Genomic DNA, 17,769 nt, shown 5'->3' on the forward strand with positions numbered 1-17,769 from the left:
TAACACATCTTGGCATATATCCATCCATCCATCCATCCATCCATTATCTTAACCCGCTTATCCTGAACAGGGTCGCAGGGGAGCTGGAGCCTATCCCAGCGTAGTCTTGGCATATATATATATATTTTGTATTTATTAGACTTATTTTTAGACTGATTGGTCTTCTGCCTATCCACTTAAGATGTTTGACACGTTGTGTGTCATGTGTGGTCATTTGTGTTACTATCTTCCTGTCAGCTTTGACCAGCCAGGCCCTTCTCCTCTGACCGCTCTCAATAAAAAGGTATTTTTGCCCAGATAATTTCTGCTCACTGGATGTTTTTTGTTTCTCTCACCATTCTCTGCAAACACGGGAACCATTCAAATTACCCCAGACAGATTATAATTGTCTGTATGGGGTAAGTTAAGGGGTCTGATCCCTGCATTTTTGCTTTCTTCCCGGTGTGGGAAGCAGTCCATCCATACTTGGAGCAATACAGAGAGAGACATGGACCGAATCCATCTGAGCAGGAAGACATGTAGCGTAGTGGGGTGGCCTGTAGTGGTTAAGGTAAAGGACTAGGACACCCGAGGTCGGAGGTTCTAATCCCGGTGTAGCCACAATAAGATCCGCACAGCCGTTGGGCCCTTGAGCAAGGCCCTTAACCCTGCATTGCTCCAGGGGAGGATTGTCTCCTGCTTAGTCGAATCAACTGTACGTCGCTCTGGATAAGAGTGTCTGCCAAATGCCAATAATGTAATGTAAGACAGCTTTTCTGCTCTAAATGAGCCACTGTCTCATCAAAGTACCACTGCTGAACACTAATACACATTCCATTCTTTGATTATAGTTTTGTACTGTATTTGCAGTGATTAAACTTGTATAAAATCTGCCACTTTAAATGCAATTTTTACAATATCATTCTATGTAAAAAATGCAATGACATTTGAATAAATTATGCCTTACATTAGGATGATTATTTTAGGACGATATTCTCAAGAATTTTACACATTTTTCATTGTAAATACATAAATAGCCATTCTGTAACATACATACAGCGATTCTAGTTTGCATTTATTTCCACTGTCCACATATGATCTAAACACACAAAACCACTAGGTGGAGCTTGCAACCATCTTATTGCTACATTTTTGTTATGGAAAAATCTCTCCACAGCCTCTGCACTCAGAGACGTGATCTTCTGTGTCTCATTTATCAGAGCCAGGCCCTGGAGGGTCGAGGAGGAACACAACTCAAAAAACTTAATCTCTGCAAGACTGCTCCCATTTGCACTGAAAGTAATAACTGAGAGACAGAACAAGATGGCTGCCATGTTGCTCTGTCACACACACACACACCACAGTCACATGCAATGTATACACACACACGCACAGCACAGTCACACACAATGTATACACACACATACAGCACAGTCACACGCAACACACATGCACACACATAGTTTACCTCTTTTACCTGCAGTGAGAGAGGTTTTTGTCTAGTCATTATAATATAAAAAAGGTCATCTTAACATTCATTCTCAAATTAAAATGAATAATTAGTAAAATGACAGACAACTGAGGCATGTTTCCAGTGAATGATGTTGAATCAGTGTTGGTGTTCATTCTTTTCTTTTTTCCTTTGTGAATTGGGAAAAAACTACAAATACGATTCGTTTCCGAGTTGAAAAAGTGCTTAGAGACAACAGAGTGAATGCGCAGCCTACCATGTAATGTAACGTAGCAGAGAGCAAGAAAGTACTGGCACTCACATGTGCCGTATGTAAATGAAATGAAAACAACACAACAGGTTCACTAGCCTGTCGGGTTTTGGAGCCGACCCACAGTGAGATCAGAAGGTGCAGGGATTGGTCGGAATGGAAACTGCGTATACTTGGCCATCCCGGGCATATGACTGTGCACAACGTGTTCAGTGACCCAGTTAATTTAGTGCAGATAGCAGCTGTTGTTCAATAAGTAGCACAAACTGCACTCTGTATGTTTTTCTCAGTGGCTCTACTCACAACTGTTGAGTTGATCATGAAAAACTCAGCTTTTGGCCTCGCCCCAGCCAGTCTTTGGCGACCACATCTGCCCCTCTCCCATGAGTCCCAGGGCCAGGTGGGACAGGGGGGCGAGGTCTCCGCTGGCACCAACCGTCCCCTTCTCAGGGACGAAGGACAGGCAGGAAGCTGTTGAGACAGGACAGGAGTCACTCTACACTGTATGGTCTACACCAGGAGGAGTCACTCTTCACTGTATGGTCTACACCAGGAGGAGTCACTCTACACTGTATGGTCTATAGCAGGAGGAGTCACTCTACATTGTATGGTCCACACCAGGGTTTAGTATAGACAACATATCGACAATTTCTACAGGACAATTTTCAGATGAAAAATTTAAATGGTAAGAAATTCTGGATTCACCAACCTTTGACGTGTATTAAAACAAAGCATTTTTCCTGTCTTCCGACATTTTGGACGCTGTTTAAACTTGCCCCACCCAGAGTGGTTTCAGCCTGCCCCATAGTCATGGCATGTTGGAACAGTTTCACTCCCACTACTTCCAATTGAATTGCAATTGCCAGCCTATGGCCATAGCAAACACATGCATCTTCTTTCTGGATGAAAAGTATTTTGTCTAATATGTGTATATGTTTTTTAATTAAGCGAATACCTAAAAGTGAGAAAGGTTTGATCTTTATCCATATGCTGCATATTTGCATAGAAAATGTATGACAATTGCATATTGAAACAAGGAAAAATGGAAATGAACAGACCTTAAACAGTGATTTCATCGTCACAATTATCATTACAATTTATTTAAAAGCACCTGAAATTCAAAATCATTACATTTCCATTTATTTATTTCATATAATGATGCTGTAAAAATGGAATTTAAAGCGCCAGATATTATATAAGTTTAATCACTGCAAATACAGTACAAAACTAATGTGTATTAGTGTTCAGCAGTTCAGGTACTTTGATGAGATAGTGGCTCATTTAGAGCAGAAAAGCTGGCTCATGTCTTCCCCCTGCTCAGATGGATTCGGTCCATGTCTCTCTCTGTATTGCTCCATGTATGGATGGACTGCTTCCCACACCTGGAAGAAAGCAAAATTGCAGGGATCAGACCCCTTAACTTACGCCATACAGACAATTATAATCTAATAACCAAATCGGGTCCTAAGCCAATAAAATAATGTCCTGACCTGAGTCACCTGACCATCCAGCCAAACCTCTGTAAAGCTTTTTTGCTCCATTTCATACATTACACTACACTAAATTACATTGCATTATAGTCGTTTTGCTGATGCTCTTAACCAGAGTGACATGCAATAAAGTGCAAATCTTAACCAGGGACAAGTGCGCTGAAAACCCACGAGGGAAGCACGTATAAATGATCTTTCATAGCATGCAGTATGAATCGATCATAAATCAAATCTGAAGATGTTTTTTGTTTTTCAGAAATAATGTTGGATTGTGAGGGGGAATACTCGCCTTCTCCTCTCTCAGGAGTTTGTGAGACGCCTCAATGTCAGGATTCATGAAACGGTCACTGTCCCATGGCCTGATGGGAACACAATTTCAGGAACAGCCAGGATGTGTTCCAGAAGTTTCTTTGGATGTCCAGAACACATCTGCTAGAGTGAGGCAGCCTGTAGCCTAGTGGTTAATGTACACGGCTGGGACCAGCCAGGTTTGTGGTTCAGCTGGCCCTTAACCCCACATTGCTCCTGGGGGGAGCTTAGTCTAATCAAAATGTGATGTGATGTGATGTGATGTGATGTGATGTGATGTGATGTGATAATGTAATGTAATGTAAAGTAATGTCATAATGTAATATAATGTGATGTATTGTAATAATGTGATGTAATGTGATGTAAAGTAATGTAATGTAATAATGTAATGTAATAAGGTAATGTAATGTAATGTGATGTAATTACCTGACGACTGAGCGCATGAGCTGATGGACCTCCTCCAGGGGGGGCGTGGTCTTCAGGGGCCGATGAAATTCTAGGGCTTGACAGGCAGCCAGGAGCTCGATGGCCAGAACTGGCAGAGAAAAGATGAATGGAAACAGTTGCTATTCTTTATTTAGCTGTTCTTACTTTTCTATACTTAAGACAATTTACAGCAGCTTGCCTGTGGCTGATGTCAGTGGTGATGAAACAGTTTGAATGATGTAAGCCTAACTATCCTTGATTAAATCAGCTCAGATTAACACTTCTCTGCCTTTTTGTTTTGTGAGCTCACCTTGCTCCACATGTTCCACCACTCTCAGGGCCTTCCTGCCTGCCCAGCCTCCCATGGACAAGTGGTCCTCAGTAGCAGCGCTGGTGGACAAGGAGTCCACAGAAGAGGGGTGGCACAGCACTTTATTCTCCGACACTGAGGGGGAAGAAGGGAGCGTAGTACATTAAAAGAAGCATGTATACTGACACACAAATACACTTGCACCAAACATACACACACACACACACACACACATACACATGCATACACACATGCACACACACACACACAAACACAAACATGCACACACACGCACACACACACACACATACATATGCATACACACACACACACACATAATAAGAATGCTCCTGTCAAACACAGCGAGCGTCAGGAGCCCGTTCCCTAACCCCTCCCCCTCTCCTGCAGGAAGCCGGTGTACTCTGAGGAGCAGGCTCACCTCCACAGGAGGCTGAAGGAGCTGCAGAGGAGGCACAGCGAGTTCCGCTAGCTCCTCCTGGGCACCCAGCTCTCCTCCACCCTTGCCCCTCCCACGCCTGGGGCAGAGGGGGTTTTCCCCGGACCCCCTGTGAGCGCCGCCGGCCCGGGAGGGGGCAGGGGGGGTGCATGTTTTTATGTTATGATATTTCACTTTGGTTTAACACCAGGTCATTTTGTGGACCATACCCAGTTTTATTTGCTTAAAGTGAATACTAACATCAGCTATCCGTTAAAGACACCGCATGTCCACTTTGTCCAGCTCCCCATTCACTCCCATTCATTTGGAAAGCACACCCTGACTAAGGAGAATAAGATTGATAAGATTGAGAGACCACTAATATCAAATGGTCTGTTTTTTCTGATCCATTTTCTGCATTTTATTTCTTTAATAAAGAAAAAGATCCAGGAAAAAGTTCTGCTTTTTTAACTAAGTGATGTATTCTTGTGCACAGTATGTATTCACATGGGCACATGCAGTAAAATGATCACACTACATCTCGCTGTATTTCTACTCAATTTCAGTGTGGTGGACAGAGACAGCTGATGTTCTTAGGATTCACACTTTGCAAATAAAATTGGTCCACAGCATTTTTTGTGTTATAGGAAAGTTAAATTTCCCTTTAACTTCTTTATCTTACGTTTGTGTGAGCGGGTGTCGAGCGTTTTGAAATGCAGCTTGATTTTAAATACGAGTTGAGGATATGTTTATTTTTTTTCAACCTTTTTCTGTCTGGTTTAAAAAAGGGGAGGGTTTTGCAGGAGCATTAGCCTGTACGCGGGTAAGTGATGCGTTCGATTTTCAGCCATTTGTTTTTGGTTCCTTGAAGGGAGTTGGCTGTGCAGTTTTGTCTGTTATTGTGCCTGTTAAGTGAAAGGGAAAGGGACTGCTGTGTGGCTCATTCGGGTAAGGCACCTGCACCTTACTGAGGTGCACGGATGAGCCCCGCTGCCTCAAACCCAATCCGCACCGCCAATCATGCCCTATTACACATATTTTCTCGCGTTGCTACTGTTCAGTGGAAATTTCCACTGGTAGACATCTTCTCACTGCACATTGGTAGAATTGGGTACATATTAATGCTTTGCACAAATTATACAGTTAATGCCATATGAGCAATATTTCGTTCCCACACCTTTGCGCGTTTATTAAAATGGTGAATGGCTTTTTATTGACTTTATTTTTTAATTTAGTTATTTTCCAGCTAGGGCTAGAAAAAAAACTTTACAATGAATGCCTCTCATTCACCCATTCCAACCCCACTCCGGAAAAAGAGATGGGCATGTGCTGTAGAGGTGGGCTCGGTTGACCTCTGGAGGTCCTGCCTCTCCTGCTGACTCCTGGCTTGTCCCCCCGACAGGATATGGAGCACCAGCAGGAGCTGGCTGTGCTGAGGAGGCGTCTGGAGGAGCTGGAGTCCAGCCAGCAGCAGCAGCTGGAGGAGCTGGGCCCCCCGCCGGGCAGGGCCTCCCCGTCCCCACTCTGACCTCTGACCCCCCCTCAGAGGAGGGGTCTGAATGCGTGCCATCATGTGTTTGTTTTTTAAATGATAATTTTATAATTATATAATTATAATTATAATTATAATTGATAATTTTTTTAAACCACAAATGTGTGTGTGACTGGTCCTCAGATTTTGCACAGGAGATTTGAAGTTTACATTGTACAGTGTAGAACACTATTTCACACCCTGTTCTCCCAGCTTCCCTACCTACAGAACAGCCTTATTTAAAAGCACACCAAGCTCCTTCCGCCTTCCTCTCTCTGCGTGTTGTAATTCTGTAGGACACGTGACCCTTAGGTACGGAGCTGGACTTTCTCCATAGCGTTGTGTGTGTCTAACTGGATTGCAGAGGTGTCCAATCTCATCACTTCACCAGGGACCTGTTCTACTAAGCATGATTACAGAGTTAGCAGGGTAACTGCACAAAGTAAAACCTGGAACAGCTCATCCCTTCTGTTTTACTCAGTCCAGTTATCCTGCTAACTCTGTAATCCTGCTTTGTGGAGCAGGCCCCTGGTTACTCAGGTCTGAATTATGTGGTGACTTTTAGGTAAAAACTAAAACCAGCCGAGCTTGTGACTCTCCAGGGCCAGGGTTGCACAGCCATGGTCCAGCAGCAGGACACCTGATTAGACTAACTTAGCAATCATGGTCTTCATTCAAGACCTTGGTCAGTTGAATCAGGTGTTGCAGTGATAGGCTAAAGCGAAAGTCTGCACCCACACCGACCCTGTTGGAATAAAATTGGATGTCCCTGTGTGTTACTGAGATCCGTGCAGCATCGCACTTCCGCTGTAGTTTCCAGCGGCTGAAAAAGCTCTCTGGCCTTCTCACGGGTAACATTTTAAGTGTCACTCATCTATGTCTGAATGCGCTAAGCCACAGCTTTCACATCTCAAACCACACTTCCTGTTTGTGCTTGCGACACGCCTGTGTCTTTACACTTAGTGACCAAACTGTCAGGGCCGGGGCCGTGGCACCACACACCATCGTTGTGTGACAATTATTTCGTGTCACCTCATGATTTGTAACCTTTTTGTACACTATTTGTGCGATAAAATCATTTTATCTTTTTGTGAAATGTGGTTATTTTGAGGTTACAGGGTGTCATTTAAGTCAGCTGAGTTATTAGTTGATTCGCAGTGCTGCTTTAAAGGTTAACTACTAAAATATTTTGACAATCTGTATTTTCTTGGTAAACTATTTAATATTTCATGATAACTATACAGAAGTCCCTCGTGAAATGCAGGCAAAGCCAAGTTAAAGCAGTAACGTACAGACTGTTAAGGGCAGACCATATTTCAGGGACTACTGCTAACTGGCATTGGGGGGTACTCTAGCATTTATTCATCAGTTATTGAAATGCCTAGCCAGTGAAATCGTTTCCACTAATACCCTTTTTTGTACTTCTACTTTGCTTGCATTTATAACAGCAGTTTAATTTTAATTTAGCATGGCTGTTTTTGTGGCTTCCAAGGAGAGCAGGAACTCATCTTCACACATTTGCTGGTGAATTACATTTTCCACCTCTATGGTTGTATTAAACCTTGATTTGTACATTTAACTTAATTTTGCTCAGTACTCAAACTCATAATTTTCCGTAAACTAGACAATGCCTACATCAAACATGGATTATTTCAAGAACCCTGTGCTTGGCAAAGCTCTTTGCTGAGCAACAGAGAAAGCATCAGAGGTAGTGGTGGTCCATGCACTGCCTTTGCTGTAATCTACAGTACTCTCTTATCCAGAGCGACGTACAACAAAGTGCATACCCATAACCAGGGATAAGTTCGCTGAAAGACCCTAGAGGGAAGTACAATTTCAACAACCCTTGATAGGGTAAGCTCCCATTGATACGTTTGACCACACACATCATTTCAGGCTTTTGACTGCCTGATATATAGCAATGAAATTTTCACAATTCAAATATACAAGTCTGCTTTATGATTCTTTGCATTATTGTGTGCTTTATTCAAAATGTTGCTACACATCCCCATGTTCCAGAAGAGTGAGACTGTGATGTATAACTGCAATGCTGAATTAATGAATGGCTTTCATTGATATAGCAATTGTCCCTCACTGAAAGTGCTTTACAGTGATCTCCTCAAACACTACCAATGGGAACTGGTCTGAACTGGTTACCCAGCTAAACCTATGGAGCTGGGAGCTGGTCTGAACTGCTCCACCAGCTACCGGCTGATTCAGAACCTAGTGTGAGCTGTTTTTTTCAGCAGGGCTGTTCTGATATTCTGATTCTGATAATAACTGTTTTCCCCCCACCGTGTGGGCAGTTATCATGGTGGGAAATGTGTGACATTGTTTGTTCTACAGATGGACAGGAATGTCGGTGATGTGGCCATCCTTCTGAATCACAACAAGTGAAAGCTTACCGCATCAAAGTGCTGTTGCAAGTACTTGTAGATTTCTCGTAGTGCAGCCGGTTCGTTGAATTCATTTTCACGTTTTTGAAAAAGGAAGAGAATGGTGCGAGAGACAAAAACTATCCAATGAGCAGCAGTTTGGCGGGAAGAAATGCGTTGTAAATGAGAGAGGTCAGAGGAGAAGGGCCAGACTCGTTGAAGATGACAGTAATGTAAATAACCACACATTACAAAAGTGGTATGCAGAAGAGCATCTCTGAACACACAATGCGTCAAACCTCTAAGTGGATACGCTACAACAGAAGACTTAAGTCTAAAAAATAAGTCTAATGAATACCTAATAAAGTGCCCACTGAGTGTCAATTATAACAAATGTAGCGGTTCTTCAATATGCAGTACATTTTGATTCTCTGCCAGTCTGACCTTTGACTCTTCCCGCAGGAAAGCTTTGAACTCTGCGTTGGAGAAGCCTGCTGGGTCTCTCACTTGCTTGTAGAAGTCCTTCACCTCCTGCTTGTACTGGGGGATGTCTTTGGCGTGGAGGAGTTTATTGGTGGGTGAATGCTGGAAGTAACAGGTTGAAATAGTCCATTAAAATAGTAGAACAGAAGGTTCTGTCAGGCCTGTAACAGAAATCCCCTGGACATACTGGAATTTTCTACATTTTTATGCTTCTTTGTGCTTCTCTGAGAGCACCTGTATCAGTCTGTAAGCTGATAGGCTAATTCTGCGCAAACTAAATACAGGGCCATCAGTTTTCAATACATTTTAACAGCTCAAAAGGAAATATTTAATATTTATTTAATGTTTATAAAGAGAAAGCCCTGTGCACTGCAGATAATGGAAGGATTTAGGGCATCGAAAGACTAACCTGGCTTCTTTGCCAATAAAACATTAATTACAACAAAGCTGTTCTAAAAGAAAGTTTGCATCCATTTTTACTTGGACGTTAATCCTCCCTGACTAGACATGGTCATGCATTTAATCCCAGGAAATAGTTACTGACAATTGACAATTGGAGTTGGCTTTGTACCATGCTCTATGGGTTGGTGCTACCCTGCTGCCCTCTTCAGAGAAATGGCCCAATAAGTCCAATATATTTGATCCTACTGTATGACTGGACATGCCCATTTATTACAGTAATCTTACGGCCCAGTTTCACCCACTGATAAGCACACGTGTTCTGCTGGAATGGTTGTTGTGACAGGAGCTGAAGGTGAGGGTCACCTTGTCCAGATGCTGCTCCACCAGGGAGAAGGAGTCCATGAAGGCTTGGGCGATGACGGACAGACAGCCGTCCAGAAGCGGTGTCTTCTCCATGTCGAACACAAACTGGGGGTTTTTCCAAAATCTTTACCCAGAAGCGCAGGGGCAGGCTGGGAAGGTGGAGGACCCGGGGGGAGGAGAAAGGAGATAATACTTTACTTCTCAATACTTCTATGTCACAATCAACCTCTGATACTGTTATAGTATAGTATAATGGTTTTGATTCCCATTCTTCTACAATGTAAGAAAGTGACATTGTATGTTTTGTGGAACAAGGCCCTGGAGTGCAATAACATAAAAATGTCTATTATTATTATCATACACTCTATAGAGTCTGAACGTGCTGTTGTGAGTATGACTTGCAGTGGCACTGGGAGAAGTGACACTGGTGTTTGGTACCTGTTGGTTTTCCAAATGTGAAGGACATCCGGGTCACTGATCTTCTGGCTATCTCCCTGGGCGTCCAGGAAATCAAAGAAGTATTTGACACATAACTTTGTGGACAGTAGTTTTCAGTTTGTGTACCTTTGTGGACAGTAGTTCTCAGATAGTCCTCTTTGAGCTTCAGCTTCTTCCTCTCTGGGTTTCCGCTCTGGTCGTCAATATCAGGATCAATCTGTGACACAACGCATCACAGTACATAGATTAGCTGCCGCTTTGTCTACTGGCAACTATTTCCCAAAATATAATTTCTTGTATAAAAAAATTATATTCGTAAAAAAAGTTCTTGTCATCAGCAACACACAAATCCCACACATGTGTAAGGCCGACATCTGGCATTATCACTCAGGGCTGGTCAGCTTGCTGGCTTCCTCTGGTATTGTGGAATATGTGGCTGTAAAGTAATTTAGGAGCATGCATCATGAACCCCCCCCTTATCTCCACACCCATACGGGCAGGAGCCTGTGGGGGAAGACTCAGGTCTCCAGTCGTAAAACTCTTACGACAGGGCAACATTCTTTACGGCACGGGAAGGTTTCAGAGGGCACGGCCTGTTAGGCCCTGACCTTCTCCTGAACCCCCCTTCATTGTTCTCTCCCTCTTTACTCAGTCACTAAATGATGTGTACAGCATTGGATGTTTCATGACAAAGTCAGTTTAGATAATATTCATGTTTGGTATTATTCTGATTGTTTCAGTGCGACTGGTGCAATGGTTTTATTTCTGCAACAGCAAACCCTGTACATCATAACCAGGAACCAGGAGAAGCTGTGTGGAGCTCTGCCCCAGTGAAAGCCATGTGCCTCAACCCCCCTGCGCTTCCTGGGGAGGCGTGGCTCCAAATTACAGATGGGTGAACATCAAAGGCCAGAATTTGGATTTAAGGACAGCAAACTAAGCAATCTGGGAGAATGCAATCAGCCTCCCGTGCACTCCGTGCACGTAGTTTCTACGTACAGGGTGTCTGTAGCCAGACTCCCGTATGTAGCTTTTATTACCAGGTATGACGTTTAAGACTCCGTAATTTGGTTTGCATTGCAATGTTTTTATTGTATGCAATAGTATGCAATTACGTGTATGTAACTAGTATGCAATTACGTGTATGTAACCTGCCTGGTAAAATAAAATTGTTAAAACTTGATCTGTTTGGTTTTCCTTACTGACACTTAATGTTACACAGGGAATGCGTGGTTTACCCCCTCGAACTGGTCTAGGGAGGATGATTATTTCCACTTACTGTATCACGGCGTATAGCACCCGTAGACCTATGTTGGTAAATCCCTCGCCTCCGCTTGGTAGTTCATTCATGTCGAGCACAGCCGTAGCTATGTTGGTCTGCTTGGGTCCCTAGGCTGTAAACAGATATACCCGAGAGTAGCTATTCCTGCGACCTCTGTAATGACTACAGATAGCTAGTCAGTTCGTGAGACGTGCACATTACGCGCGATGTGACATGCGGTGGTACCCGCAGAGGATTGTTCAGCGAGTTCTTCTCAGTACAGGATTCCTATAGCGATCAAGTCAAAATTATAAATACGACATCCACTAATGTGGATAACTAATCTAAATTATTATTCTAAAATGGAGTCAGATAAACGAAGGTGAATCTATTGGCCCTATTGTGGAGATTCTGGGTCAGCCCCGGACCAGTAAAGAGCGGAAGGCAGAGTGGTACTACTGCCTTTGTATCGTGGTTTGTTTATTGGCTGATCTAGACTGTCTGCATAGGGGCCACTACTTTTTAACCCTATTAGTATTCTTTCAGCAACACCAGAAGGACGAGCACGCTGATACCTTCAGCCCTCGCTAAATTCCGTCGTTGGGTTAGCGTTGGGTTTTACACATGGTTTCAAATCACTTCTCCTATTGAGACTCATGGGTGGTGAAATGACTCAAAATCACAACTGCTGCAGCACTGTGCATTTTTCAAAGGAGGTTCTGGCACATGGATACAGATAGCTACTGTAAGGGAGAATGCCATTTGGGGGATCTAGTTCCCGAGGGAAGGAAAATGGATTGTATTTGCCTCACTTGAGGCAGCAGTGAAAGAGGACACTCACGGAATGTGTGAACTTGGGCGAGAGGTGCGCACTCAGAGATTGTTTGTTTGGAGACCCTTGATACCTCTTAACGACGCAACAGTGTAAGCAGTAAGCACTTCCTGCCAATCACAGCGTCTTTTTGCCCTACGTTCTGCCGGGAGGGCGGGGCGACTGCAGGCACTGGTTCCATCAGAGGAGCCGCTCTCACGCGATGTGGTGGAAACCCACTTCACAGAAACCTGCAGCAGCTAAGCTAGCATCGTCCCTACTTGCACCGGCAGAGTCAAGATCAAAGTCTGTTCCTCACAAAAACAACATTATGAGGTACAGAGTTTTACTCAGCGCAGTTATCCAGCTAACTTGGTTACACTGCTTTTTGAAATCGAGTCCAGGACTCACCCTTCAAACTGGCTTGTGTGGTCAGAGGGGTGTGGCCTTCTTTTGTGATGACTTTGACAGAGGCTCCATCAGGAATCTGCAAACATGGTCGGGGACTTGTAGGGAGTGTGTTGAGCTACCAATCAACCAGTCAATCAATTCAAACAATGGCTGGTGAGGAAAAATTATCCATGAACTGTTTTTGAACCGTCAGAAAGTATCAAACACACAGCTTGCTGATAACTAATAGACACTCAGTGAGACTTCTGCATTGGTCATGAAGGTCGCTTCTGCAGTTAGCTACTGAAACATTTTGCAAAAGTATTGTCAAAAATTCTGTTTGATTGCAGATCACTTCTGCTATTGCTGTTGCATTTGAGAATGTGGTTTGTGGAAATTGGGTCAGACTTGGCAGACAAAAACTGCAGTACAAAGAACAACTGAAAGCCTTATTTCTGGGTTGGGTTAATTTGCGTGCCCTCCTTTACCTTGTAGTGCCTCAGTGTGTTCAGCATGGTAACTGCCCCAAGGACCGCAGAACTGCTACCCACTTCCTGTAGCAGGAGAGAGCTGCCTCCTTTCTCAAACACTGAAATGAGAACAGAGATGAGGCTGGCTAAGACAGCTATGTGTGCTGAGCCTCTGAGTTTGTGATGCCACAGAATCGGTGAATATTATCTTTTATCAGGGGAACCAAAAGCAGTACTACTTTCTCCAGACAACCCTTGACTGTGGAAGCAGGCACATTTCCTGCATTACAGACCCTTCTCCTTTTGTGAAGCTTAGAAGATATTAGGCCAGAGTTCCTCTCACTCCTGGTCCTGGAGAGCCGCAGGGTGTGCTGTTTTTTTTTTGGCCTTAATATCAGCAACCAGTTTCAGAACCAAAAAACCAGGTGAGGCGAGTTAACTGTGGAATTAACTGCTTTAACTGATCAATTATGTGCTGAGTCACAACAAAAGCAGCTCTCCAGGACCAAGAGTGAGGACCACTGTATTAAGACTGTTCTAAAGTCCCAAAGTGGATTTCTGGCCCGCTGAACTGACTAATTTGACGTTTCAGACAGGATGTGCTGACCAATGTTGATGTCCTTGAGCTGGCCGCTGTAGGGGAAGCCGAACCTGCTCTTGAAGGCCCTGAGGATCTTCTCCTTCACCTGCTCCACTGTGTCACAGTCCAGCACACTGCCCTCCAGGGGGCCGTCGCCCTCCCCCACCGAGGCCACCTCCAGGGACACGCTCAACTTCTGCAGCACCACAAAGACAAGGCGTTGACACAGAGGCTGGCGAAGGTGACATCGCAGTGGACTTGAAATATTTGCAGAGATGGGTTTGAAAAAGGAAAAACTGCACCTTCAAGCAGTGTCATAACAAAAGGAAACCTAAACTACCAACTCTCTCATCATCAGCCTATCCTCACAGCACCCTGCTTCAAGCTAGGTGGTGGCGATAGGTGTGTGTGTGTGCGCGCATGTTTTATCTCCTGTGTCTAATGACCAGGCTTGCCCTCTACTGCTTACGTTACTGCTGTCAGCCATGGTTGGTTACCATTTGCTTAAAAAAATATCTGTAACCAAGTGGAAAAACTCCGGAGCACGCAGACAAAAATCCTGCGAAAGTTACGGCACCATTGAATTCATTTCCTGGTCTCGGCGAGATTGTTTTCAGACTAATGGGCTAATACGGCTAATTTGCTTGTTGCTACCGATAGTGAACTATTATTGTTATATAGCTAGATATGTAGTCTTCGCTCGGATAATAAGCAATAGTATAAAGTTTCAGTGATAGTTTGTCTGCAGTGCAATTTGGGCAGCTACACATGAATAATCAGAATAAGCCCCCATGCCATTGGCTGTGGCAATTAGAACTATTTTTCAACCAATGAGCTTGAATTATTGCTGTGCAATGTTTTGGTACAGAATGACGGCCTGTCAAATGTATATTTTGAAACCAGAATATAAGGACTATAAACACAGGCAGAGGGTGAGTCAAAAAGTAGCCTTTTTCAACTATAGGAAGGGATTTACAATGGACTTTAACACAAAAATCTTACCTATTGTCCCTTTAAGCCATGACTTAGTCATTTTATTTCTGCAATCATCTTTATCACTGGCAGTTAACAGCCAAACACATCTTCAACAGATTAATCATTCCAAATGCACTTCGCATAAATGGAGAAAGTTGCACTTAGAAATCCCCTGCATAACTTTAAACTGAGGAAGAAGTTGCAGTTTGTACTTTTCTGTGATTTGAAGAGGCATTATTGAGATCACTGTTATATTACATGTGCAGCATAGAAAAAGTAAATCAACTTACTACCAAGGAGAATTAGTGCAAGTTGGTCAAGAAAGTGAACCGAGAGAGCCCACCCTCACTTGAAAACAAACCTTGTAGAGGACAGAGACAGAAGTGGGAGTAAACCGTGTTATGTCACGGCACAGCACATCGAGAATCAAAGTTTGTGTTCTGTGTGAAAGAAGAAAGGGGACGAAGCAGGTGTGGTGCACCTACCAGGGCGCTGAAGTCCTGAGCCTGCCAGAGCGGCCAGTCCTCGTTCAGCATGTATGGGGCCTTCTCTGTCACAGAGTCTACTGGGCCCTTGGAGATCTGCTGGTTCAGCGCCGACACTAACAAAAACAGGTTCTGCCCCACAGACTCCTGGGAAAACAATGTGCGACAAATATTCCACATCAACGACTGACAACCAAGAGATACAGATACAGAAGATACAGCTACGCCAGCTTGGCCAGCTTGAAAATCTGTTCATAAACTTGTCTAGCTGAGTATGAGCTGGTCAACCAGCATGGCCAAGTTGGCCTAGCTAGTCAACCAACTAGTGCTGGTAGCTTGTCTGAGCTTGTAGCATGTTTCAAAACATAGCTTGAGCTGGTCAAACTATGTCAAGCTGGGGACTAGTGTGAACAGGTCAACTAGCTAAACCATGTCGAGCAGGGAGTTGGTCTGCACTGGTTAACCAGCTAGCAGCTGTTTCAAAGCCTAGCTTGAGCTGCTTTTTTAATTCACAACCACCAATACCATTTTCAAAAAATGCTTGTTGCAGAACCCTAAATGGCAACAACAACCTGTTTTTTCTATTCGTGCAGAGACAGACTGACCTGTAGGTAGCTGTAAAGGCTGGTCTGGGCGTTGCTAGACTGGTCCTGCTGGATGAGGGCCCTCAGGAGGATCTCCATAACCTCAGTTAGGTAGGGAAGGTCACTGTGCAGGGCCAATGTCAGCAAGGAGGCCACGTGGCACCTGAGCCAAACACAGCCAAACATACCTGGGATTACTCCACCCTTAGCACCCAACATTAGAGGCACCCCTGATATCTATCATCTTCACTGAGAGCCTTTTCCTGTGTAAAATAGGGGCAATCTCAATCGCTCCACCCCTTTAATGGAGTTGGGTGGCAAATGGTGCATGAAATGTAAGCAATTTGTCCATCATCTTTTCAGCAACAATTGTATTACTTGCATTGCCTGCACTATATGTGCTATTTACGTTGAGAAAAAACTGTTTTGTAACAAGACAAACTTAGTAAAACATACAATTTGGTAAGATCGAATCAAGTCTAATCAATAACACATCCATTAATCAGCTTCCTAATAAAGGTGCCACTGACTGGAGACTCACTTGTCCTTAATGCTGAAGTTTCTCTGCTCCTCCAGTGCGTGGACAAAGGTGAGGAAGAGGATCAGACCGGATAGAGCCTCACAGCCCCTGTCTGTCTGTGCTCTCTCTGAGGCCTTAGAGAAACACAGAGTATAATATACTGTAGCGTCCCTGTTTGGGACTTGTTATTAAGGGGATGTGTTTCCGGGGTCGGCGTAAGTTGTTGTTGTTGTTCTGGGTGATCTTGAGTGTGCGGATATTGGTGTGGTCTCTCGAAATAAAAATTCTAAAATATAACCACAAGCTCACGTCTCTGCCTCCGTTTAAACCGGACCGTTACACTGGTGTCAGAAGAAACAATTGCGGTAAGGAGACGGGGTTTTGGTCGGATGATAACGTTAGCTAGTTAGTTTAGTTTCAGTGTTAGTTAGATAGCGTAGGCGAGCACAATGGACAACGGCGTTGTACCGAAGATAAAATTCGAGCCGCGGGGCGAGACGGAAGACATCCCTGTGGATGAGAGGGCCATGCCACAGTTACAGTTCGTTTCGGGGCCGGATGATGACCGCCAGCGCGGACATACTGCTGTAGCCACGGGCAGCGCGCAGCCATTGCAGTCCCCCGCCACTTTCGCCGCGTCAGGGAGTAACCATGGCAACGCCTACACCGCTCCAGCGACCGCGGCTTCTGTGAAGACGCCCAGATACTCTGGTGGGTCAAACTGGGAGGCATTTCATGCTCAATTCGAACTGCTAGCAGATGCTAAGAGTTGGTCAGTGGGGGACAAAGCACTGCAGCTAGCTCTGTGCCTAGAGGGAGATGCCCTGTCATGTCTCCTGTTGCTGGACTCTGAGCAGAGGCGTTGCTACGATGCCCTGGTGGGGGCGCTTAAAAGAAGGTTTGGGATGTGGTCACAGCCAGCACTGGTGAAAAATGAATTGAGAGGCAGATGCAGGAAACCTGGTGAGTCGCTCAGGGGGCTGGCCAACGACATTGAGAGCCAGGTGCGGCGGGCATATGGTCACCTGCCTGCCGATGCACGGAGTGAGTTGGCTACTGATCTATTCATCGGGGCCATCTCTCCCCCTGGTCTGCGTGTGCAAGTTCAACTTCTACACCCGAAGTCGCTACAGGAAGCGCTAGAGGCAGCCATAGAGAGGGAGAGCCTGGAAAGCGTGGCTGCCAAGGATGGTCATGTGGCGGGTCCCCATGCGGTGAGGGCTGCGTCAGGACGTCCAGTCGGGGAGGAGGTGCCGGCATGGGCGGCGAAGCTGACCGAGTTGCTGAGAGCGGCGAATCTGCAGGGGCCACGGGGGCCACGCTCAGGCCCCGTGGTCTGCTGGGAGTGCGGCCAGCCTGGGCACATACGTAGGAGGTGCCCTGCTTTACACCAGGCTCAGGGAAACGCCCTGGGGTCCGCATAGTTGGGG

The 17,769-nt window shown here is 44.8% G+C and overlaps 1 protein-coding gene across 1 annotated transcript; it reads right to left on the reverse strand.

The window, feature by feature from the left end:
- Positions 1-8,586: 8,586 nt before the first annotated feature.
- On the reverse strand, positions 8,587-16,847 carry LOC133134468 (plexin-C1-like). Its single transcript, XM_061250665.1, is given in 14 exon segments — positions 8,587-8,684; positions 9,024-9,162; positions 9,826-9,942; positions 9,944-9,974; positions 10,264-10,358; positions 10,361-10,480; positions 12,496-12,518; positions 12,747-12,822; positions 13,214-13,314; positions 13,803-13,971; positions 15,236-15,421; positions 15,841-15,982; positions 16,361-16,466; positions 16,808-16,847. Coding segments are annotated over 14 exon segments (1,443 nt in total).
- Positions 16,848-17,769: the final 922 nt, after the last annotated feature.

This window comes from Conger conger, chromosome 8, assembly GCF_963514075.1.
Source record: "Conger conger chromosome 8, fConCon1.1, whole genome shotgun sequence".
In the NCBI taxonomy this organism is placed as follows: Eukaryota; Metazoa; Chordata; class Actinopteri; order Anguilliformes; family Congridae; genus Conger; species Conger conger.